A 25,353-nucleotide genomic window follows, 5' to 3' on the forward strand; every position below is an offset into this window, starting at 1 on the left:
TCTATAGGTCATGTGGGGGGAGGGCTCTCTACTGACAAAGGAATGCTAGCACCAGTATTTTCAGAATATAACCTTACATTCTAAAATGTATCCGACAGTAGCATTCAACTTCTAAGAACTTTCACACATCTTCACACTGCTACAGTTCAGAGGACACACTGCTCTTTGTTCCAAATATCTTTAAGGGACATTGAGGTACATGGAAGGGCTCATCCGTGTTAATGAGCAGTCACCTCATCCCGCTTCAAACAGTGGTCTCATCCTAACAGTAGACTGTCTGTTTGATCTGGTGTAGCGTTCTGCAGTTCCCAATGTTATTCTGTCAGCAGAGAATTACAACCTCATCAAAATCATGTTTCCAGTAATAGGTTTGTCTCCGACACCGCTAACACCACAAGAATAATCCAGAGTTAGACAAAGTTCATATTCCAACGTCAGAATCCATTTCTCTAGTGACGTCCGTGATCCAGTTTTAATGGGTTTTTGGTCTGAAACCCAATTCTCTGTGGTTCAGTGGGTCTGATGGTGTGTGTGCATGTGTGTGTGTGTGCATGTGTGTGTGAGTGTGAGTGTGTGTGTGTGTGTGTGTGTGTGTGTGTGTGTGTGTGTAAAATGTCAGAGGTGCCAGATTCATGACTCTGCTTCTCTCCTAACTACATAAAACGAGAGGTTTACATCTTCCCCCTGCCTAACTTAATGAAACAATTTTTCCACAAGGAAGAACGCCATAAAAATCCTGCACTCTGCTATCCACAGTATCGACACTATAGTGCACTTGACTTTCATAGCTCAAACATTTCAGGTGTTTCTGGTTACACCTCAGGTGCATTTAATTGGTATGACCTCATCTTTGTGAGACAGAAAGTAACCCTGTAAACTCCCAGAGCTTTTAGTGAAGGCCCTTCTAAAAACTGGGCATCAGCATTTCCCTCAATGTATTCCATGTATTCCTGCCTTGATGCTCAAGGCAGGAGAGAAAGGTGAGTGGAGGGGAGGGATTAGCATATTCACCCCAGCTCACCTCCATTAGTGAGGTACAGACGAGGTGAAATTCTGCTATATAGTGCAATAATGATACACATACACACAAACACACACACACACACACACAGACCAGTGGTAGGACATCAGCATAAACATGGATAGCCTCTTTTGGTCAAACATACGTGACAGAATGAGATGCATTATTAGTGCAGAGGTTTGTTTAGATTCATTTATGATAATTTTGTGTGTGTGTGTGCGTGTGCTTGGTCAGCTCCAGTTTCAGTAGTGAGAGCCAGATTAACCCTGAGCTTTGTCTGTTTTCAGCAGCAGTTAGATAGAATATGTTTATCATTACCAGTTACCAGATATTGGACATTATATTCAGTTCACTGCCTCTAACACACCCCTGAGCTCTGTAGCCCCCCCCCCACACACACACACACACATACACACTCACACTGACAGCCACATGCACACCTTATGCTAATCTTTGTAGAAAATGCATCTATCGGAGCCCTGCTGGGAAAATTGAAAACTAAATAGCACTCAGAGCTTGGTAGCTATGTTCCCAACATCTGATTTGACTGTTACGCCTGCATAACAGCCTCTGTTCTCATTTCTGAGCCTGAGAGGAATATGGAAAGAACATAAACCGAGTCTCTCAATGTTTTTCAATGTCACTGGGGCCAGGAGTCAAGTTCAACAGTTTGCGCAGTGCCTGAACCCCCAACAGCAAAGGGACCAGTCCCACGCTGCATTTGTCCATCCGGACAGCTTTTATCTCTTGCCCATCTCTCTTTTTCATTTTTTTTCCCAACAAAAGGCAACAAGGAACGAGGGAATTAGCCGGTGGGTGGGGCCCTCTTAGGGGTGCAAACATATTCCCTTTCCCTTCAGATAACAGCTGGGCTTCCCAGATAGTGTTGCTATCAAAACAGTTCCTGTCCTCTTTTTGTTTATCTCTTCTTTTCTTCCTTTCCCTCTCTCCCCCTTCCCCTTTCCCTTCCCCCTTTCCAGCCACAAACAGCTACAGTAGCATCCGGCAGCACCAGGCCGAGCAGGGATTTACCATATGAAGACACCTTGAGTGATGGGGGGGAAAATACAGCTGGATGTCCTTCTCTCCAAATCGCCCACACCCCCCCCCCCCCCCCCCCCGCCTCCCACATACCCCCGCAATCCCCTACCTCCAACCCTATCCAAGCACCCTACTCCACCCCCTTCTTGCTTGTCATCTCGTGTGATGGAAGAGAGAGCCGAGCACCTCCCCAGCAGAGCGTGCACACGCACCACGCAGACGGTGGTGGGGGGGATCTGTTAGCATGCCTTCACAACAGCCGACCGGCTCAACGAGAGGGGAGAGAGAAAGCGTGATGGACGGGCTCTCACAGTCCTTCAGGCAGCTGGAAGCTCAAGGAGAAGGGAGAGGGAGTGGAGAGAGGGAGGGGAGGGCAAGAAGACGGCCGAGGTGATGGGTTTTCTTCATTTCCTTTTCAAAAGGTAGATTTTCTGGCCGCTCTCTCACCGAGAGCGAGACACTATTAGCATGATCGGCTTGATGCTTGAGGACTTGGGAGAGAGGGATGGAAGAGAGGTGGAGGAGAGGTGGAGGAGAGCTTAGAGAAAGAGTGTGGCGGAGAGACCAGACCTTGTGGAAACTGCCGTGGAAGATCTTCTTGATCTCAGGACCCTCGAATGTCACAGTCTGGAAGTCTCCCTTGTAGTCGTAGTTGAAGAACGTGAGAGTCTTTCCTCCATCTGCAGCAAGAAACCAGAACCAAGACCTATTAGTACATAACAGTATTTCTAAAACGTCCCTTCAAAACAGCAATTCCTGAGAGTTTTTGTTAATCTTGAGGCCTTCAAGAGCATGCGGTCTGCCATGGCAGGAAGTGACTGGCATCTAACTTCCTGTTTGACTCAGGAAGTGAAGGGGTGGAGGGAAGAATTCTGTACATACTGTCCAGGAGGAGGCCCACGAGCGGCTCGTTGTTTTTGTTTAGGATCTCCCACAATGCAAAGGGCTCCTGTGGGGTTTCAGGGAGGAGGCGGAGCATCATGGAGATGGTGTAGTCGGATGGCAGACCCTCAGGGTGCAGGTACCTGACACAGACAGGAAGTGTTGTTAGGCGCCTGGTACAGTAGAACAGTGACGTAATGTTGTGAAGTTATGGGCAAATTCATGGTGAGTTGCTATCAAGAGACTGTGGTGAGACTCTCTGTTGTTATAGTCACAAGTTTTTATTAAAGGAAGGTACCACCCCCAAACTTAATTTGTTCAAGTTCTTCTTCAGTGCCTTCATTTTATTATTATGAGCATTTCATGACAGGGCACCCAGCAGGTTCTATTCCTACAGCACCAACACCATTAGCAACATAATTTGCTGATGGTCTAGACACAAAGCTCAAGAAATGGCAGCCTCTGTGCTAACACGTGTCCGTTTGACTGGACCTCAATCGTTAAAGGTGCTGAAACTCTCCACTGTAAAAACACTCTCCCATCTCAACATGTGAAAGCGGGCCTTGGTTCAATATTATCTTGAGTGGGAGCACAAGTACATCTGTCAACACAGGGAATAGGACTGACGCCGCACACACCCCAGCATCCAGTACCCTCCGCCCACCCCTCCGCCCACCCACCCGCCCACCACTACTTCACATCTGGTTAACCGAGCCCCAGACCTCTCCTGGTCATTTTTGTTGGCGAGGACCATGGATTTTTGGAGAGACCTTGAGCCTTGAGTTTAGATTCTGGCTCCTGACTCAAAGAGTTCTTCTGTTTGTTTCCAGCTAAGCTACTCGCTCCTGCTCCTCCCTTGACTCTTTGAAGCATATGTATCTCAGAGTGGGACACAGACACAATGTCCAGGCTCTTGAGGGCTGTTTTAGGCACAGAGCAGTTAGATGTCGCGGATAAGAAATGCTCCTGAAAATAAGAAAATAGGAAATGTTCTGGCCAACAATTAATTAAGGTGATAAAATTAAATTGATATACATCATGAACTTACTGTATGTCAATATGTGAGTTCAAATTTAAGATATGTTTTCAAGATGTTGGCTACAGTAAATGGAGGCTGGTATAAGTGAGTGTAGTATTTAAGAGAGAAAACGAGAGTAAAAAAGCCTAAGTGGAGACTTAACTGGGTTAGAAGAATGGGAACATTCTTTGCAGGTAAAATAAGACACCTACATTGTCGGTAACAAGATAGTTCCGATGTGCTTGTTGTTAATAAGATCTTGCAGTTAGTGATCTCACCCCTGACTAAATGAGAGAGTGTCTGGATGGCCAAGAGGGAGGATGGTTACTAATGATCGGCAGTCATTAAGGACCTTATTGGTGGGAAGAAGGGAGGATGGAGGCTTTTTAGGCAATCAAAGGCTTCTTGTTGCGTCGAGAGAGAGAGCAGGGGCCTACTTGGTCGGCTGGGATACGAGGGCGTCGCCATGCAGCCTGTAGCAGGGGAAGCTGTTGAAGGAGCCAGGCTCCAGAGACACTCCTGCCACACTGCTGTACTCCTTCTCAACCAGGTTGAACTTCTCCATCATCCTGAAGCCTGGGGTACAGGAAACACATCTGATTTACCCTCCTCGTCTTCTTCCTCTTCGTCCTCATCAATATCTTCATCACTCTCCTCCTCCTCATCATCATTATCATCATTATCAATATCCTCATCATCATCACCATCAATATCCTTGTTGTTCTCTTCATCATGATCATCATCATAGATATCCTTATATCCTCATCCTCAACATAAGCCCTATTATCATTATCATTATTGTTGTCATCATCATTCGCATCATTATAATATCTACATTGTAATAACATTACCACTGTCACCACCACACAATTAGAAATGATAAGACACCCAATTACTACCAAGCAGTGCCATTTTCCATTGCATTGTGGCATAGTCCACACATCTCACCTGCCACAGTGTTTCCACTCATCAGGACAGAGGGACAAGCTGCAACACAAACACAAAACACAAACGTCTCACCACGGACAGACAGTCTTGTACATCAGTGTATTGTGAGCTAAATGTTTTTAAGCATCCTTTATATTCAGATTAAAGGCCCTTGCACACTGAGTGCGAAAGTTTCGTATGCGTTTTTTCGCAATCGTCAGCCTCAACATTTCGGACTCAGTGTGCAATAGCCTTAAGAGGCCAATACAAGGAATGCAATGCATTCGGGGACAGTGAGGACACAGCTGGACTGATGGACTGTTGTCCTTACTTGCGGTGGCGGCCTCACAGACAAAGGTGATGAGCTGCTCCTCAATCTTTTTGACGGCGTCCAGATCGTCGACAAAGAAGACGTGCCTCTCGCTGGGCTTGCTGGCGATGTTCACCAGTTCTCCGTAGTCCGCGTCCGCAAAGCCAATGGCGAAGATGATGTGTCCTGCAGAGCCATGAGCACCCGTTTTTGTTATTTGTCTTTTGTAGGTTATTTCAGAAATGTATGAATCTCAAGGTAAATTCTCAGCTCTGCGTTCGAACAGTACGCCTAGTTTTGGTTTCAGGAGCCAAATGAATTATGTGGAGATACAGGAAGTACTATTCCATCGCTATGGCGGTACCCACCCTCGGTCTGCATCTCCTTGGAGACCTTGTTGACGTCGTCCTGGGACCGTCCGTCCGTCAGCACCACAAGCACCTTGGGGACTCCTCTCCTGGACCCCCCCACCTCAGTGAAGATGGCCTCCTTCACGTGCTTGATGGCACGGCCTGGAGGGGCCAGGGGGGAGGGCATGGGGGGAAGTCAGGTGGGGAATGACGGAGGGAGGGGGCAAGGACAAGGAAAGAGTGGAGAATAGAGGAGGCACGGTGAGAGGTTTGGAAAGTCAGAGAGAATACAAATGTTAGACCGGTGCACTAAAGCCCAGTCACTGACCTGGGGGGACACATTATTGCATCTCACGAAAGGTTTCGCTTCACTAAATGACTCACAAGAGGCTCTGACAAACCAGTGCTTGTTTACAGATTTCTGCTCCCGATAAATACCCATCTAAAATGCTTCTACGGAGATTAATCAAGTGTGACATAGAAACACGAATAGAGAGCAGCAGCAGCCAGACTTATCAGATGCCTGGATTGTAACTAGTTGGACAGAACAGTCCACAGGGGGTCTCTGGAGACCCTCCTCTCTGCAAAGTGCTCCCAAAAACTGGGCCCCAAACACATGATCTGTGGGCCTGTCAGGAGAGGAACATTAAGAGAGGATCACAGCCGCACTGCTTATATTCAGCCAGCACGAGTACTATCTCTGTAACTGCCCAGTTTACAGCCTGAAGCAGCTCTGAACAACCTTCAAGGGCCTTCCTCTGAATAATATATGTGACTGCAGGGCCCTGTACGGCTTGGGAGGGGTGACAGGGGGTGAGGAGGGGGGGGGGGAGGGGGGGGGGAGCATCACGGAGGCCTTTAACAATTGGAATATCAATTCTAATCTGAGGGGAGCTGAGTCGGGGGTCCAGCTGGCTGCCTCCTCCTGGTGTCTGACTCTCCCTCACTACCTCAGAGCTATCTTTCTCTTCATCTGTCCATTTTTCTCGACCTCTCTCTTTCTTTTTCTACGGTTTTCTTTCCCTCTCTCTCTCTCTTTCTCTTTCTCTTATTCTCTCAATCAGTCTCTCTTTCAGGCTCTTTTCTACTTCCACTCCTGTTCTACTACACTGCTCCTGTCAGAGAAGAAGACTAATGACAGGCGCAGGGTGGTAAACATCAGTCTCCACAAGTCTAAAACTGTCTGACTTATATCTGTTTCAAAACGTTGTTATATTAAACAGGGTCAAATTGGAAATATAAAACCCTGCCAGGCGTGAAGAGGGAAAGTGGCCCTGAAGAGAGAGAAGAGTTGTTCCTGCCTAGTTTTGGCAGATAGAGGGGTCCTGGGCTCAACACCACACCATCAATCAAGTGTCCCTCCTAGTCAAGCGTGTGAGAATGTATTCCTTCTATAAATGCTAAGGACTGTACCTAAAGGTTTAGTCTGGGCACATTTTGATGTTAACAAGTTTTGCAAGAAGAATCCAAACACATGTAGGAGGTTGATGGAGGAGATGGTATAAACAACCAAGGAGATTTTCCATCCTAGGGGCCGGGCTATAAAGACATGGTATTATTGAATATTTTGGAGAGGAAGACTGGCCGTTGCTCACACATTTGGTGTGAGAAAAAAGGTAAATTAGGAAGTAAACCTTCTGTGGCATTGCTTGTGATTGGGCTATCCATTTGATTTGAAGTAACAGACAGCCTACTAAACACCTGTGTTCATGTAGTTTTACAAACACAGCTCCCCCAGTCTGCAGCCTAGTATAACATTAGGGAAAACTTCAGCTCCAAACATTGAAATCCCCCTGTTGTGATTATTGTGTACGGTTTGTTGGGGTTAATGTGGATTGTAATTTGTACAGTATTCAGGGCTTGACTGAGATCCAACAGGTTGAATTGGGGTTGAGTGATGCTTTAGCCAGTATGCACTTCACAGGATAGGGAAAGCAACTATGGGATTGTGGGTAGTGTATGGGATTGTTCAGAAGTGCAGTGTTCAGGACCTTAAGGAACAATAATGTTTATTTCCTGTTAGTCCTCCACTCTCCTGGTGGAAGAAGGAAGCAGCTGTTTCTAGATCTATCAGAACATACAGTATGTCGTCAAGGTGGTCTGTTACAACACCAGGTCGGAGGGTTATACAAATTCACTCATCAAATGTGCAAGACTTTCCCCGAAAAATCTAGTCCAAAATATTTCCCTCTGATATCTAGAAAAAAAGCTATCAGCCTCTTTAAAATGAGGAATGACCATCTCGGCCAGAGAAAAGAATACATTACAAAAATTGAATTTCCTTTGAGACATCAATGGCTGTGTGGAGAATAAACCGTGAAATACCATCTTTCCACTCTAAAGGAACAGGGAGCAACTTGGCTGCCAGCTAACTCAAATAGTCAGTCTTGTTAACAAAGTGAGCACCTGTTTCCACCTCCAAACACAACAGGGGGCAGGGGGAGGCAGAGGGGAGGCAGGCTAACTGTGAGGGCTAGACGAGCTAGAATAAAGTCAGCGGTCAACAAATATCTTCATACACTGGATGCAAAATATCTGCTATATCTGTGGGTCTCGAGAATTAACATTGCTTGAGACGGAAAAATACCGGATTTGAACATCTCGGCATATGAGTTCAGAGGGTCCAGTCTAAATCATCAGCTTTATTAGCTGAACATCTTGTACATTGTGGACATAGCTCGCCCGTGGGCCTGTGCTGTACTGCTCACCTGTCTTTGTGTTTCCTCCCTTGTATGCTATCCTCTGGATGGCCTCCAGCAAAGTCTCTTTGTTGTTGTAAGAGTTGAGTTGGAACTCCGTTCTTGCGTCGTCACTGAACTGGGCAATGGCCACCTGGGGGGTACAGTGATGGGAGTGAGGATGAGGGCTAGCTTGGTGAAATAGTTATCTAAATATATAAACCATCATCATTACCAAAACAAAAAATCTGTGTTTGTCTCCAAACTGTCTGTATTTATTGTAATCACAGGGCCAGGTAACAGTTATTACTTGACAGCTCGCACCCACTCCTCATAGCTGCTTTACTGTACATTTATATGTGTCACAACTGGATCAAATTTAGTTCACATAACACGCTCTAATATGATCCTTAAAGGCTCACCTGAGTGCCGTCTGGACCAATCAGATCGAGCGCTCCCATGGTGCTGTAGAGGAAGCGAATGATCTTCTGGAAGTTGTCGTCGCCGATGCTCCAGGACCCGTCCACCAGGAAAACCAGGTCAGCCTTGGCTTCCTTGCAAACTGACAAGGCAAACAGGCGCACATGTACTATTTACGTTGGACTCAAACACTGACAGCCAGGAAGGGACACATGCAGTGTATTTGTTAGCCTTACACACTGACCGTGATATATCACCCTTACACACACACACACACACACACAAACAGACCACCTTTCACTTTTCAGATAAGCGTCCGGGTACAAAACAGGCCCAAATCCCAAGAGTTGAGTCTGGAGGGCTACAGTGTTGAGTCTGGAGGGCATGTGTTAGACGGTTCAGCTGCAGGTCAGTAGAGGATAGAGAGCCGCTCCAGCAACCCTGATCATGACTGCACACCCGCGCTGTGTCAACACAGCACCAAGAGGGTTTGAGCTGCATGGCGAATGGTTGATGAGATTGATGGGCTGTTCTCCAAGAGGAACAAGACGTGCTACTCAAAGTCATATTTCCAACCCCCCCCCCCCATAAAAAAAAAAGCGACCTCAGCCATGAGATTATCTGATTATGTGGTTCACTTTGGTGATAGCTGAGACATATTTACAGCCCCTCGTGATATGCAACCCAGAAAACCAGAAAGGGAAAGGTTAGCTGTCAGGAGCGCTGTGGTGTGGCTTTGACAAAGGTCAGAGAACATAGAAAGCAGCTGGACGCACACACACACACACATATACATCCACACACACACTCTCTTACCTTCTTTAGCTGCCGGGATGGTTGCAGGCGGTGGCGTGGTGGGGGGTTCCGTGGGGGGCTGGGTGGGAGCAGGGACTAGACATAGATACAACAGGAACATAAATCATGATGACAGAGTCGTTCGCGGCACACACACGCACACGCATGCACGCACACAAATGAATACGAGCACACAGGCCCGACGCGCATTAGCTCATACAGGACCAGTCGTGCGGCATCTCTCAAATCTTCTCAAACAGACGCACGCATGCACACACACAAACACACACATCGCTTTCCCTGATAAGAGGCGTGTATTGCTCCCGTGAGAGATGGCAGAGAAAATCCTATTTCTACCCGCAGCACTCCAAGGCAGACAGACCTATCTATCCATCTCTTTATCTGTAAGCCAGTCACAGAGAAAGTTGTTCTTGTCCCTAAAGCAGGAGCTTTCTCCACATCATCTGCTAACCAATGGCCTGCATCATTAGCCTGTTATTATACCTGCTAAGTGACATTGAAGCTGGAGGGAGAGGAGAGATGAAAGAGGAGAAGAGAAGAATATAAAGTGTGGTGTGCAGTATACAGGTAGAGTAGATATAGAGTGTGGTGTGCAGTATACAGGTAGAGTAGATATAGAGTGTGGTGTGCAGTATACAGGTAGAGTATATATAGAGTGTGGTGTGCAGTATACAGGTAGAGTATATATAGAGTGTGGTGTGCAGTATACAGGTAGAGTATATATAGAGTGTGGTGTGCAGTATACAGGTAAAGTAGATATAGAGTGTGGTGTGCAGTATACAGATAGAGTATATATAGAGTGTGGTGTGCAGTATACAGGTAGAGTATATATAGAGTGTGGTGTGCAGTATACAGGTAGAGTATATATAGAGTGTGGTGTGCAGTATACAGGTAGAGTATATATAGAGTGTGGTGTGCAGTATACAGGTAGAGTATATATAGAGTGTGGTGTGCAGTATACAGATAGAGTATATATAGAGCGTGGTGTGCAGTATACAGATAGAGTATATATAGAGTGTGGTGTGCAGTATTTAACCAGTCTGCTCCGTACGTGTGGTGTCGCTGGTCATGATCGCAGGTCCCTCCATGTCCTGGAGCTGGGTGTAAATTCTGATCTGGTATTGGCTGTTGGGAGACAGGTCATAGAAACACTGCCTGGAGGCTCCGCCCCCAACACTGACTTCTTGTTTCTGTCCATCTGAAAAGCAAAATATATATTATTATTTTATCATCAATAATCTCATTGCTGTACTGTTGAAGCAAAATGTAATAAATGACACAAAAATAATGTTTTTCTTTGATCAATGTTAGACGGGGGAAGGAGAACAGTTGGGGATGGAGGGCTGTGCTTGACATTTTAATGGTTCATAATCAAGAACAGCTGTATGAGGAGGGAGGGGAAAAGGGAGGCAGAGTTGCCATCTGGTTCTCACAAGGTGTCTTTCTGGCTAGATTAACGACAAAGCACCAGCCATTGGGGACTAGACCCTAGAGGAGCTGCATTGATTTAACACAATCACAAATTACCAATTCAGACAACCGGTCAGCCAGACAGTCAGTCAGTCAGTCAGTCAGGAGAATCAAAACAAAATGATGTAGTTTGGAAATCTGCCTCCCCTGCTACTGAATCTTAATTCCTTAATCTCCCCTGAAGGATCTCCTTCCAGAGTATGACAGACAGGCTGCATAGCAAGCAGGGAAATATGCAGGTAGTCTAGCAAGCAGGTAGGCTGGTAAACAGGTAGAAAGACAAGCTGTAGGCTGGTAAACAGGTAGAAAGACAAGCTGTAGGCTGGTAAACAGGTAGAAAGACAGGTATGTCGGCTGGTAAACAGGTAGAAAGACAGGTATGCAGGCAGAGGCATCTCAGTCCTGTATCTCTTCTTTCTCTGTATCAAAACCATTCAGCACACACTGTCTTCAGGTCTCCATCTGGTTATAGTCTATGTTCCTCTATAGAGAAAGTAATTAGTTTTGATATGACTACCAGGAATGGGATACTTATGGGAAAAGGGAAAAAGCTTTTCCTTCTTTTGTCCATGGAAGTGCGAAAATAGGGAATTTCAAAAATAATTTGATATTGGGAGCAGATCGTGACGATCATATCGTATGTCCCGGCATCCCATTCATGTTAAGATTTATGAGTCTGGCTTCTCATTTACAATCAAAGTCACCATGAACCACAGAAGTTCTAATCCAATAAACCTGCTGAATGTAATCTGGACCCAGACTGCTCCGTAGGTAGGAACAGTGGGAGAGGACGTTTTCTGGAAAACATTCAAAGTCTTGTTGGAAAATTAACTGCCGTTGCCAAACCACCTCAACACATTGCTTCAAATCAAGCTATAAAATGGCATGGAAAAGGATTCTTTCTAAGCCATGCTGCTATTCGACGTGGTCTTACAATGAACTCTCAAAAGGTTCTGGCTGGAATAAAATAGTAAGATCATGGTTAACCTGTGCAATTCTTAAAAATATTTTTTGAATGATTACCTAGAAAACATGCGCACAGTACAATGACAAGGCAGTCAGCCAGTCAGCCAGCGGCTCTAATAGCCAGTCAGCCCAGCCAAGAATCACCTAGCAAACAGGTGCACGAACAAAAGTGAATTAGCCATGAGTGTTAATTGAATTATGGTGTGCCCATATGGGTTGCCAACAGGATGCCCATGATAATAAGACAATGGTCAGTAAATGTAACAGTTACTGCTTGGTTTATTTCTAACACTGCGTGATCAATGACCACGCTCAGACACGTGTGAATTTAGAGTCGGGTTCTGTTTTTAATATCGGAGCTTATCTCAGATCTCCTGAGCCGAGCGCTGCTGGTCCGTGCCTGCCTCACGCCGGGAGACTGAGGGCTGTGGAGAGTGGGGGGTGTTGGTGGATAAGCCCGTGTGTGGTGTCCGTGAAAATAAAATTGTGCAAGGTCATCAAAGACGAGCAGGAGAAAAGAGAGGATGTCTAGGACAAAGTGATGTGGAGGGGTGTAGGATTGCTGTCAGACCATGTTGACAAGGCCAAGATAAGGACACAGGAACTATATTGACATCTTTGTTTCTCCCTTGTGTCACTATAACAGGTTTGTTGGTTACACCATGTTATGGGTGAGTGTGTGTGTGTGTGGGGGGGGGGGGGTTGCAAAATGAGCACTAAATGAACATTTTACAACATTGTTACAATGTTGTAATAAATCATAAATTATACAATGTATAAATTAATTAAATTATACAGTGTAGCATCATGTAACATCCGGATTCTGGATGAACGTAAAAAATCCCACAGACGTAAACAGCACACAAGGTTTGAAGTCGTGTATCAGGGTATGTTCTGGAGGAATCAGGATTCGGAGGGTACTGACTGATTGGGGACTCAATCACCACCCTGTAGAGAGACGCCTGGCGATGGGGCTGCCACTGGACACACAGACTGGTGGAGCGCACCTGGTAGGTACTCAGACCAGACACCCCCAAAGACACTGGAGAGGGAGGGAGGGAGATAAAGACAGTGTACAAGTGAGTAATATTAAGGGAGAGAAAACAGAATTCCAGTGGAAGCATTTTGTTGATGGCCCTGACATAGCCGACAAGACGGTTTCCTAAATACACAATTGATCACAGTAAGCATTAAACATGTAATTTAATTAGCTACCACAGCATAATATGAATGAATTACGGAGCCATGTCTGTTTGTCCATGATAAATGGAGGAGTGTTTATGGCTGAGCCCTGGCCAATGTGTCATCGTCACTAAGCAGAGGCTATGAATCGCGGATGATTAACCTGCAGCTGACAGTCTGATTGAGAGCAGTCGAGTTCAGCTCGCATCGCTATCTTAGAAAAGTAGCAAGTGAAAACAAACTAACATTTTAATGAGGACTCGACTGGACAAAACAGTAAAACCCCAAAAGGCTTGACAATGAAGGAGTCGCCAGGGAGGATTTTAAACACAAAAAACGACACATCACACGACTCTCAAGTCTCACGCATTCGCCGTGAGACTCACACATTTCAGCCATTTCTCATGCTCTCACGCAACACCTTGTATTTCTCACGCATTTCAAACATTTCTCACGCTAAGAAATAAGGGATAACTTGTCCCGCAACATACAATTAATAAACGAGGCGCAGGAATTCTGAGGTGATAGTTGTCTCAAGTTATACAGAGTAAAAATCCCATCATTTTAACATATTATCATTTAACATGTAAATATATAAGAAAAATGCTATTTATTTATAGCATTGATGGTCCCCATGCAGTCTGCAAACCAAGCTAAGAGATCTGAGGATGATGCAGTCAATTTAGTCCTCTGGATAACCATAGAACCTACACCACTACATACAGTACAAAAGAAAGGGCCCCATGCACATTTCTCTGGATTGGGAAAGCACAAATTCATGAAATACAGAAAATCTATGCAGCTACATATCATACATGTTCCTGTAATTAATCACAACAAATTAACTTGAGTTGTCATTGAAAAAAGGGTACATACTCGACAAAACTACAAGTATGAAGCCATTTACGTAAGCAGCAGAGATGTGAAAGGGTTAAAAAGTCACTTCATAATGATTACAAGTCATGATATAATCCCATATGTGCTTGTCCAAAGGTGTGAACAAAAATTGCGGAGGCAGGTATAGCAGTTAGATGACTTACAGTAACACCTTCTTAACTTAATTTGTAAGCTAATAGGTTTCATATATGATTTATACATATTACATTGTATATGAGCATAAGCCATATATGAAGATTTTATGGGTAGACATTTATATAATTTCATACCTATGTAATTTACGAAATTGTTCCCATTTCTAATAGGTTTCATATATGACTTGTACATATATGCCTTATATATTCCGTATGGGACTCTACAGTCATGTCTCATTCACATGGCTGTGAATAGCAATCTCTTTCATGATGACCGAGAAAATCAGAAGAAACATATGTCAGTAGGATTATCTCTATACTGTATGAATAATGCATAGAACACATCACTTCTTTATGCAAGCCCTAGTACACTAATGAGCTGTATGTATGCATGGACAGCTTCTGACTGCTTCAGAACGCTGATATAGAGAAATATAAAATAGTGTATTGTCCCTTTAGTTATTAAAATGTCCAATTAAAATGTTCATTAAATATTGATGAGACTTACCACGAATATGCTGATATAATTGTAAAAGGAGATATGAACTATGGCAGAGGTGAAAGTAAGACATTATTTCTTAGAGCTTGGTGTAAAAAGTTCAGTGCTATATAAATGGGATAGCTTGGGCCTTATTAGGAATAATTATCTATCCAACACATGGGAGACGGTATTGTGGTTTATGACCTGTATACAGTATAGTGTGAATGTGTGTGTTTGTGTGTGAGAGTGAGTGAGTGAGAATGAGAGAGATAGGCAGGGAGAGGCAGGTAAAGAAAGATATTGAGAATGTGTGTGTGGTCAGGGCCGGCTCGACCCAATAAACAAACGAAATATTTGTTTAGGGCCCCGCGATTGGTTCCTTTTGCCAATCAAAATGGCCCCATACACTATTTTTGTTTAGGGCCCCCAAAACCTTAGGGCCGGTCCTGTGTGTGGTTGTGTGTGTGAGTGTGTGTGTCTGTCCACGTCTGTGTGTGTGGTTGCGTGATTGATAGCCTAATCCTAAATAACAACACTTAAAACACTGTCTTAACTTGGCCATATAGTAGAATACAGACCCATGCAGATGTTCTGCACAAATATTCTACAAGCCAGGAATTGTATTTGTTTTTTACGAGAGAAGCTTAACTGAATGTTCTGGGTTGTGTTGCACCTGCTAGTATAAAATTCATAAACACAAAGGATTTAGGTTATTTACATGGCAGTGTTCGAATATAAATGTCCTCCTTAGTCTGTCAGGGGAGCAATTACTTCAAGGAAAACAAGTCAGATTGTTTTTAGAAAGTTTGCTCCAGGCAAATATATAATTCCCAGAAGCGTTTTCTGATTTCACTTTAATAACCTACATGAAATGTACTACAGCCCTAGCCCCAGATACTTACATGTCTTGCCTATGGCAGAGAGGGGTTCACTTGAGCCGGTGGTGTAGGAAGCGATGACCTTGATGCTGTACTCTGTATCCGTCTGCAGGTTCAGGAGCAGCAATGTGTTCACATCTTCACCCACAAAAGTCTCAAGAGCTGACCCTGGAACTGGACAACAAACACACATCCACTGTTTGTTTCATCGACTGTATGCATTTACTGCAACTCATTATGCAAGACAAAGCAGACAGCACAGATTGATGGCCTATCCAACTGATTTAAGTAATGATGTCACCATGCAGTATTTAAGTAGATTGGCAAGACATACAAATAATCACGCATAAACACACACACATACACAGCAACAAAAACAGTATTAATGTATCTAGGTCATGAACCAAAATACTCTAATTCCTTTCATTGGGTGAGAACGAAATAAAATGTGAAAAAGTGCAAGTTATCTCATACACACACACACATACACATAATGTGCTCAGGACGCAGGGATATTGTGCTGGGGTGGTAGGGAGAGAGAGGAATGGAGCTTTCACCATGACAGCCATCTAATCTGGCGCTGGTGAGAGATCACTCTGCTTCCTGTCCTGTGTGTTTTAGCAGCCTGTAAATCTAGGCGGAGGGCCTGGCCCGCTCAACCACACAGCCATTTACACAGCTTCTAATGGAGAACAGAGGGCCAATGTGGACTCCATAACAGTGGGATATTTTCCCCAATTTGTACTACAAACAAATCAAGCCTTTCTGTTTATATAGCCGTTGGAAACTGCAGACAGGGTAATGGTGTTAGGTCTACTTCTGTCTGGCAGTCATGGAAATATACACATTGAAAACTTCATCTTGTTAAAGGACACTCCAAGATGTTAGGGAGTGGTGTGTGTATGTGTGTGTGTGTGTGTGTGTGTGTCTGTGCATTTGGGAAATATCTTAGATAAAGGTGGAAACAGTATCCAGTATATTATCATTAATGTGAACAGCATGCCTGTCCATTTCAGACAAATTATACAGAATATAGGAAAGTGTGTTTTAGTTTTTTTTATGGTGCAGATTTGTGTCCGTTTGTGTGTGTACTGTATGTTTGTGTGCGTTTGTGTGTATGTGTGTGCGATGCATTTGCCTGAGGTGGGAAGGTCCCAGGTTTGTTGGAGCAGGTATCTGAGAAGAAGTGTGTGCGCATGAGTGCGTGCGTATGCGTCCATGTGTCTGTGTGTGTGTACCTGAGGTGGGCTGGTAGACTATCCTGTAGCCCATGGCGGGGGAGGGAGGAGCATCCCAGGTGACACGGAAGCGATTGTACCACTGGTCGGACACCCTGAGGTTGCTGGGAGCTGAGAGGGGCACTAAGATAAGATAGAGTAGACGTTAATGTTAGTGATTACTTGTTTATATCAGCCTACATAAGGTCATACATGGCAAGACATTAGGATAAGACTTCCATCCAAGCTAAGTGTAGCAATTATATCGGGTATAGATGGTCCTAGTGGGAATGGAACCCACAACCCTCAAGTTTCAATCATGATACTTCACCAAGAGAAGCAGAAAGGGACCTACAGAGAACTTAACTGGATGATATCCGCCAGCACTGGTTTTTAATAGGCTTATGGTCTACAGCTCAAAGGGATGCGTAAACCATAGGCTTGAAATGAGCAAAGACAGCTGCAAAACTGAGGTATGGATGTCATCTGTGTGTTTGCTTTTCATGTGATTTATGAACTGCTGGCGTTTTACAGGGGCAGGGGTGGGTATTTACAATGGAATCGTTCCGAAGGGGATTGCATTTTCCCTTTAGATTCTGGCTTTTATTTACTTTAACACTTCAAAACTGAACGGTAAGGAAGATATGATACCGACTAATCATAAGAAGTAACTCATGAAATCTAATAAAAACACATATTTGAGGGCTTCGCACTGGAACTATCCAGCGTATGACTGCCTTTCATAACTGTTAGTAGATGGTCCCAGTGTGAATCAAACCCAGAAAGATCCAGTTTCACTCATCATACTAAACCAAGGGTAGCCAAAAGAGACCCACATAGACCTCATAAACCTGATGTTATGTGCAGGCTAGCCTACATATGCTACTGTGGACATTTTCCACTCTCGGATTGTTTACACTGTTGTCATTACATTTTTGTTCGTCAAGTTGATCAGACGGGTTCTAACGGACTCTCGGTGCCATAGGCCATGACTGGAAGGACTGATAAGCCAGCAGTGAGTGGGAGGGATGGGTGTGTACTCACACGTGGATCCCACGGACGACACGCTGACGCCCGACTCTCCGCCTGGGTAGACGGGGGTCACTGTCACCATGTACTTGGTGTCTGACAGCAGGGGTTGGAGCAGGGCTCTCCTCTGCTGGCCTGGAACCACAATCTGGAAGGAGGGAGCCAAACGGGACACGTGAGTGAGTGTGGGTGTGTGTGTGCGCATGTTTTGTTTGGGGGGGGGGGGGGGGGGGTGTTGTGCGTTTGCTTGCTAGAGAGACAGTGTGTGCCCATGGGAGAGAGACAGAGGGAGAAACAGAGAGTGATCAACTGGAGGGATTCTGTCACACAGGAGAATGGTGAGGAACAGTGTCTAAGGATGCCATCCCAGTCCTAACCTGTCCTGTCAGACCCTGTGACGCACTGTCCTGCCATTCATCTCCTGTTAAAGGAGCTGTCCATTGGAGCTGTGGTGCTGAACCCTGCCTGACAGCCAGTTGGCTGAACAACACCCCAATTTTCTCTCAGAAATACGTCCTCACAAGACTTCAATCTACAGTATTGACAATGTATTGTTTTATAGCGTGTTTGTGAGTGTGTGTGGCCTTGTATGTGTGTGCACGATTGAATGCGTGCATCTCTGTGTGTGTGTGTGTGTGTGTGTGTGTGTGTGTGTGTGTGTGTGTGTTTGTTTGTTTGTATGTGTGTGTGTTTGTGTGTGTGTGTGCTTTCCTTTTCTCAGTGAACTAAATTGTTCTTGAAAAGATAATGGAATGTCCTATCCCTCCCTCTTGCACAGCTCCAGCCAGAGACAGGTCAGACTCCAGCTGGAAATTAAAACTGGTCAGGGAAAGAGAGAGGAAGAGAATGAGAGAAAGAGAGAAAAGGAGAGACAGAGAAACAGGGAGAGGGAGAGAGAAGAGAGGGAGAGAGAGGGAGAGACAGTGAGGAGATAGACAGACAGGCAGAGAGGAGGGAGAGAAGAAATAGATCTTAAAATCAGAGTCACTCAAGGCTACTGGGCACAAGGGCTCTGTGAAGATTGAGGGAGGAGGAAGAGAAGGAGAGAGATGGGCAGGAGGGCAGAGGACGAGACCTGATTTGCACAAATTACACATTTGCTTTGAGTTAAAGTTAATCTACCAAACAGGCTCCAAATTTATGTTTATAGCTGCAAACAGATAATTACTCACATTGGTGGATTCTTCTTCTACAGTGTTGCTATCAACTGTTAACTAGACATTCGGGTCTAGTTAGAGTCAGATTTCTACATTTACTTTCCAGTGTTCCCAATTCAGACAATATTTTCAAAGTTGTTACAGCATTACTGTATTAAGGACGAGCACAAACAAGGTGTTTCATGATATATGTGATGTTTGAACGACAGTTGACCAACGTACTGTAGCTACAGTGCTGTGCAATAGCTATGTGCTGTGAAAACCTTTCCAGTGCATTGGTACAGTAGAATTTATGCTGGTCATTTCAATTAAAATCCTTCACAAACTCTAACTTACATAAAACATTCCTTTCTGTCTTTAATAAGTATAGAGAGCAGCCAGGTTTACCTGTTCTACAGACTCCTACAGACCCCCTTAGTTAAACAGTCTACCTCCACACTCACAGGCCCCTCAGTCCGTCCGACAAGGACAGTCTACCTCCTCCCTACTCACAGCCTCCTCAGCGCGGTTGCCCCTGAGGCTGGTATAGGTGACCCTGTACTGGTCCACCAATGGGTCCTCCAGCTCCCAGGATGCATCTAGGCTGTTGGTGGTTTCGTCGCTGATCTTCAGGTTCCTCACACCCAGACGCACAACTAGACCAGACCAGACACAAAGAAATACATACTATGTAGAGTATCACATATATGCAGTGTATCATGCGGAATGAATAGAGCCATGGAGTGGACACAACAGGAAGCACATCACTTAAATATGAGGTGTGGTTTCCCTTCATTTTGTTATCCAAAAAATCATGATATAGTTCCAAAATTGCAACAAAAATGTTCAAGACAGCAGCTTTTATTATCTCAACAGAAATAGTTTTAAAGAAGTCAAACAGCGTTTACTCGGTGTGGAACTCCGCGCAACAGAGAACAGATGGAGACCCAGCAAGGCAAATGGAGGGTGGGGAGGGAGTCATGGGAAAACACGGAGCGTTTCCATAAACCAATCAGTCGTAATTCTTTTTTACAAAAATTGGGGCCTTTATTACCTGGGGTTGTGGTAGCAACCGTTGTCGTCCTGGCGACTGGGAAAACAGTCACATAAATGGGAAAATTCAATAGAAGTTGAGTATAATACAATAACAGCAATTGAAATGACTGTTTCCATTTGTCAACTTATTGTCCAAGGTACAAAAACAATATCTGACTTTGTCGTGAAGTACACATAAAAAATCCAAATGAAAGACAAATACAACTGGTCTGGTTCCTTCTCAAAGGAAAGTGTGTATGGTCTTACGTGTGGTCTCTAATACGGACGCAGTGGCACTCTCAGACTCGTCCTGGAAGATGGCAGTTAGCATAGCTTCATATTCTGTGAAGGGGCTCAGGCCAGTCAGACGGTAGGAGGCTGTATTGCCATTCAACACAACCTGGAGAGACAGAATCTTCCTCTTAGATATACAGTACTTTAAAGGCATTATGAATGTTTGAGTACATACAGGATAGGCCTGTTAACATAAAACATCAACGTGTGTTTGTGAGTTGTGCAATGTTCACTGTTCACTGAAATGCTCTTGGTCTGGATGGCGGAACCTTCCAGTCCTGCTCGCTCTCTCTCTTTCTCTCTCTGTCTCTCTCTCTCTTTCAATTCAATACAATTTCAGTTGCTTCATTGGCATGCTATTAGTATGCATCTCTCTCTTTTTTTGACTTTCTCTTCCATGCCCCCTTCTCATACTATTTCTGTCTATCTCCTACTCTCTCTCCCTCTCTCCTACCCTGTCTCACTCCTTCTCTGTCCTTCTCCTACTCTGTCTGACACCTTCTCTCTCCCTTTCTCCTACTCTCTCTTTCCTGCTCTCTCTCCCTCTCTCCTACACTGTCTCTCTCTCCCTCCTCTCTCTCTCCTGCTCTCCATCCCTCTCTTCTGCTCCAGTGAATCTAGGTAAACACATCGACCTGAGCTCCTATCTATAAAAAACAGCTGGCTTGGAAAGTCAGATTGTCGTTAAAGCTTATAGTGCATTGGACCACCTACACAGTCCAGAGTCTGGCAGCCCACAGCTCAGCGGCGGGCAATGATGATGTCACACTAGATGGACAGAGGGTTATTTTAGCAGCCAGACGGCTGGGGCTTTCACGATTTCAGAGCGCGGATCACATGACCACACCCAGATGGTTCTCTCTCTGGTGATGCGTGATGTTGACAACCAACAAAAATAACTGAAAAAACAACCCTGTAGCTGCTGCGAGGACTCTGATCCAACTAATTTAACGACTGCTTCAAGCCAAACTCATCCCAAACAGTTTTCGCACAGACACTAACGTTTCAGTCTGCTTCAAAAACAAAGACAGACAGGTGGATGTTACTGCACTGCTGACCTCCTTGGTGTCTCCTCCGTTTAGAGGGGCCCAGGACAGTTTGTAGAGGGCAATGTCCGTGGCAGCGTGACCCCAGGTGACCCGGAAGCTGTTGGTGGTGACCTCGCTGGCTCGCAGGTTCAGAGGCCCAGGCACAGGTGCTGATGGGGGTGGGAGGGGGGGCGGGGGGGGGGTGAGAAGTTGCACAGGTGTTGAGAGAAATGACGGGACAAGGACTGACCTGTTTTATGGGGCATCACATTCCAACATGCCCCTCCAACTCCCTTTCCTCCCTCACGCGCCTTCTGTAATATGTTAGATGTCAGTGTCGTTTTTAATAGCTTGTACCCAAAAAGTTACTGAAGTTTAATTGTTTGTGCCCAATGATTGAACTTTATTAACAAACTAAATTAAACTCAGCTTTGTTGTGACTTGAAGCTAAGGGTTGGGGGGGGGGAGAGGCTAAAGTAATTCCAAAATCGAATTTAGGGATCATGTCCCCCCCCGTGTCACAAAAATGAGGGTTGGATTGTTTCACACAAACAGCTACATTGTGCAGAATCAGCAAGGGATGCAGTAAAACAGGGTTTTAGTTTAATGGCTGCAGAGCAACCTTTCTATTTCACTGGCCATTCAGGTGAGGGCAATGAAACATCACTGTAAGGCCATGAAATTTCACGAAGTCTCTAAATTGTTTAACACCACGTAATTTAAGTTTACATTTTTAAGTGATGTTGGAGTGTTTTTTTTTCCCACAGGCGACACGGCAGTGGAAGAGAAGAGGGCAGGAGGAATTTGGAAGAAAAGAAAACAGCTAGAGTGAAATACAGACAAAAGGTCAAACCAAACAGGAATGAGAGAGCCTGGCAGCATGATAAGGGCTGTCTGTGACTCAGGCAGTGAAAATGAAAGCGCAATAATAATAAGCGCAATAAAACAAAGTCATCTTACTGGTTGTGAAGCTGTCTGTCAGAGGTTCTGATTGTCCCTCATCGTAAATGGCAAAGATGGCTACCGAGTATTCTGTCAAAGAGTTCAGGTCGTTCAAGGACCAGGAAGTGACTGGATCAACCTCCACCTGAGGATAGAATCATAAAAACACACACACACAACAGTTTGTATTGCTAGCCATGTGGGAACTCACAATTCAGTCACTGCAACCATAACCTAAAACCCCCTAAAAACCATAGCAGTAGCACAGAATTTGTGTGAACCAAGAAAATGTAACCACAATTTAATTATTATTATTTTTACAAGTGGAGACTTCAGCTCCCCACAAGAATAGTTAAACAACGCCTCGAGGCGTTGTTTAACTGAAAAGTGCATGTGAAGAGTGAGAAAATAAGAGTGAGAGAAAGAGAAAACTACAAGAAAAGACAAAATCTATTGGAAAGAAGTAAACATAAAAAACAAGTAAACAAGACTGATTTGGATCTAAACTGACAATTCACAGTGACAGACTACCTGACCACTGTGTCTGATCAAAAACCGAGGAAAACCCTAACCCCAACCCTATGAACAGACTCAGTGAGCACAGTCTGGAAACAGAAACAGGCCATCACAGGCAGACCAGACTACCCAAGGAGGAGAGGCTCTGTCTGCTCACAGGGAGAGGTGGAGCTCCCTTTCCTAACAGGATGTGAACTTAATATAGAAGATCAACAAAACAACATAATTGTTCCTAAATTGTACACAAGAATGTGGAACTTTAAATGGAGAGAAAATGGTTTACTTACATTTCTTGCCAGGTGAAATCATTCTATCATTCTGATTGGATTTTAAGAGCAGATTGACTGCTGTAAAAGAGGGGACTATTTGCATATATTGAAAATGTTCGCCCCAAAAAAGCTTAAAAATATATGAAATGTGCCTCATTGTATTCCAGTATTCTAAATAAACATGTTAAAACCTTTTCCTAAAATACTGAACCAGCAAACTTTGCAAAACACAACATTTGTTATTGCCAAAACTTATGGCCACGACTGTATGTATGTATGCATACTATTACTAACATGCCAATGAAGCAACTGAAATGTTATTGAATTGAAAGAGAGAGAGAGAATGGTATGTATAGAGCATGAGGATCACCTCTTCTGTCACCAGTCCGTCTGTCTTGACGCACATGATGCGGTAACCTCTGACCTCCCTCGCCGCCGCCTCCCAGGTCAGCCTGGCTGAGTTGTGGTTAATGTCAGAGAACTGCAGGTTCCTGGGTGGAGTCAGGGGCACTGCGAAAGGAGCACAATCAGCCAACACTCAACATCACAAGGAATGGAGCTTGTGTCCGGCACACTTTTTCCAGCACACCTGCCCCCCTATTTTGACGATCTGAAACGCAAGTACCAAACCGCAAAGCGCAAGTAACTTTGTGGGCGGGACTCCGGCTCGGTTGCTATTTTGCCAGCGGGATAAATGACTTTGCGCCTGGCGCAAATCTAAAATGGGTAGGTCCGAAGTAGCTACATTACTAATGGGTGTGGTTTGGGCGTAAGGTGCAATAAACCAATCAGAGCGTCATCTCACATTCCCTTTAAAAGCAGCGCTTGTTCCATGGCGGATTGCTATTATAACGGCGGATTTGCCAGGCGCACGCCAGGAGCGGTTCACAGCCAAGGAGACCGACGTTCTAGTCAGGGCCGTAACAGATAGACAAGTGACATTGTATGGGAAAGGCAGAGCAGTTTTCTCATTGCACTAAATTGCCCGCTCATGCTGCTCATTCAAATTCTTATTCTTATTTTTATATAGCCTACCCTATATTTTATTTTTTAAATTGTTTGGTTGTTGGAATTAGTTTAACTATTGTACTTTTTTACTTAATTTAAGACCCCTATATGTTTATTGTTTGCACCTTCCTGCCACAGTAAATTCCGTGTTTGTGTAACAGGCTACATGGCGAATAAACCGAATTCTGATTCTGATGCAGATGGGAGAAGAAACCCACCCAAATTAGCTTCGGTTGAACAGGCGTGGGAGAAAATTGGCACAATTGTTACAAATCATGTTCACATACATAGAGATTTCTCATGAAAATCTTTTTATAATCATTGAAGAAATGTAACACGCCATAAATCAAAACAATGTAACGTAGCTTCGCAGAAAGAAGACCCTGGCCTCGCCAGCAGTGTGCACGGACCAAGCTTGCGCCCTTAAAATAGCATCTGAATAATGCGCCATTGACTTTAGACCACGTTTTTCCTGGTCAGTGGCGGAATTGTTTTTCGGAAACTGCAAAATAGCACCAGGGAACGTTTGCACCGGAACACGCCTCCTTTTTCGCTGAACCGCCCACGGGAGCGCAAGGTCATTTCGACGTGCGTCTGTGGAGGGAAAAGTCAGCTTTGCGTCGAGTGCAAACTAGGAATGATACTTGCGTCGTTGACAAAGTCAATTGCGCTGGGTGCAAGATCGGGCCCCTGATGTCTATTGGCATGTTGCAACACCAGTAAGACTTGCTTATGCTTGTAATTACAATGATGTGGCTTGGAAGTACTTGTGATTTACATGCTAAGTCAAGTGAAACCTTATTCATGTGCTTTGGAAGAAGTAACCTTGAACAGTTCTATCAAATCCTGCATAACATGGAGTCTGATAAGGCATTGCTTGTTAGGTTCAATACAGGAAGTCAAATGATTACTCATGAGCCTGTGTACTTTTACAGCTAATGCTAATTATTCATGAAACCAATGTTGAGTCCAGGCCTAAAAGAAGGTTCTGGTAGAATCCAGTGTGTCAGGAGAGGGTCAGAGGTCACCCACAGGTGGTCTGCTGGTTGTTGATGGGGTCGCTGGCTTCCTCTCCGTACATAGCGTAAACCGACACGGTGTACTCTGTGTCTGGAGTTAACCCTTCCAACTCCAGGTCAGACACTGCCTCTGACACCCTCACCTGGCAGGACAAAAGGGGATTCGATTAGCTGAAATAATGTCTTTATCTGGAGGGCATTGCTTACGTCTACCAGGAAGATAAACCCTAACGCCTCGGTATTGGTCAGAATTTTCACACGGTAACGCATACACATTCAACTGTACACACAAAACTGCACACACAAACACACACATATAAGGCCATGTTCTCACTTGACTTCATTTTTCAACTGCCAGCGCCTTTTTTACATGCAACCTTATGGGAAAA

General features: G+C 44.6%; 1 protein-coding gene across 2 annotated transcripts in view; it reads right to left on the minus strand.

The window, feature by feature from the left end:
• col14a1a (collagen, type XIV, alpha 1a) overlaps positions 1–25,353 on the minus strand; it is a 73,700-nt gene that overhangs the window by 18,061 nt on the left and 30,286 nt on the right. For both annotated transcript variants that reach the window (XM_062464858.1, XM_062464859.1), the window contains exons 13-33: positions 24,978–25,107; positions 23,308–23,447; positions 22,171–22,297; positions 21,241–21,380; positions 20,156–20,288; positions 19,908–19,943; positions 19,367–19,509; positions 17,733–17,865; positions 16,710–16,832; positions 15,496–15,645; positions 12,825–12,941; positions 10,515–10,661; positions 9,464–9,538; positions 8,650–8,789; positions 8,258–8,381; positions 5,568–5,711; positions 5,221–5,385; positions 4,911–4,949; positions 4,400–4,538; positions 2,945–3,087; positions 2,633–2,742 (exon numbers count right to left, since the gene is read on the minus strand). In XM_062464858.1, the coding sequence (XP_062320842.1) occupies positions 2,633–2,742; positions 2,945–3,087; positions 4,400–4,538; positions 4,911–4,949; positions 5,221–5,385; positions 5,568–5,711; positions 8,258–8,381; positions 8,650–8,789; positions 9,464–9,538; positions 10,515–10,661; positions 12,825–12,941; positions 15,496–15,645; positions 16,710–16,832; positions 17,733–17,865; positions 19,367–19,509; positions 19,908–19,943; positions 20,156–20,288; positions 21,241–21,380; positions 22,171–22,297; positions 23,308–23,447; positions 24,978–25,107 (2,598 nt within the window). The remainder of the gene's footprint in view (positions 1–2,632; positions 2,743–2,944; positions 3,088–4,399; positions 4,539–4,910; positions 4,950–5,220; positions 5,386–5,567; positions 5,712–8,257; positions 8,382–8,649; positions 8,790–9,463; positions 9,539–10,514; positions 10,662–12,824; positions 12,942–15,495; positions 15,646–16,709; positions 16,833–17,732; positions 17,866–19,366; positions 19,510–19,907; positions 19,944–20,155; positions 20,289–21,240; positions 21,381–22,170; positions 22,298–23,307; positions 23,448–24,977; positions 25,108–25,353) is intronic.

The sequence above is a fragment of the Osmerus eperlanus genome, chromosome 7 (genome assembly GCF_963692335.1).
Source record: "Osmerus eperlanus chromosome 7, fOsmEpe2.1, whole genome shotgun sequence".
NCBI classification, from domain to species: domain Eukaryota; kingdom Metazoa; phylum Chordata; class Actinopteri; order Osmeriformes; family Osmeridae; genus Osmerus; species Osmerus eperlanus.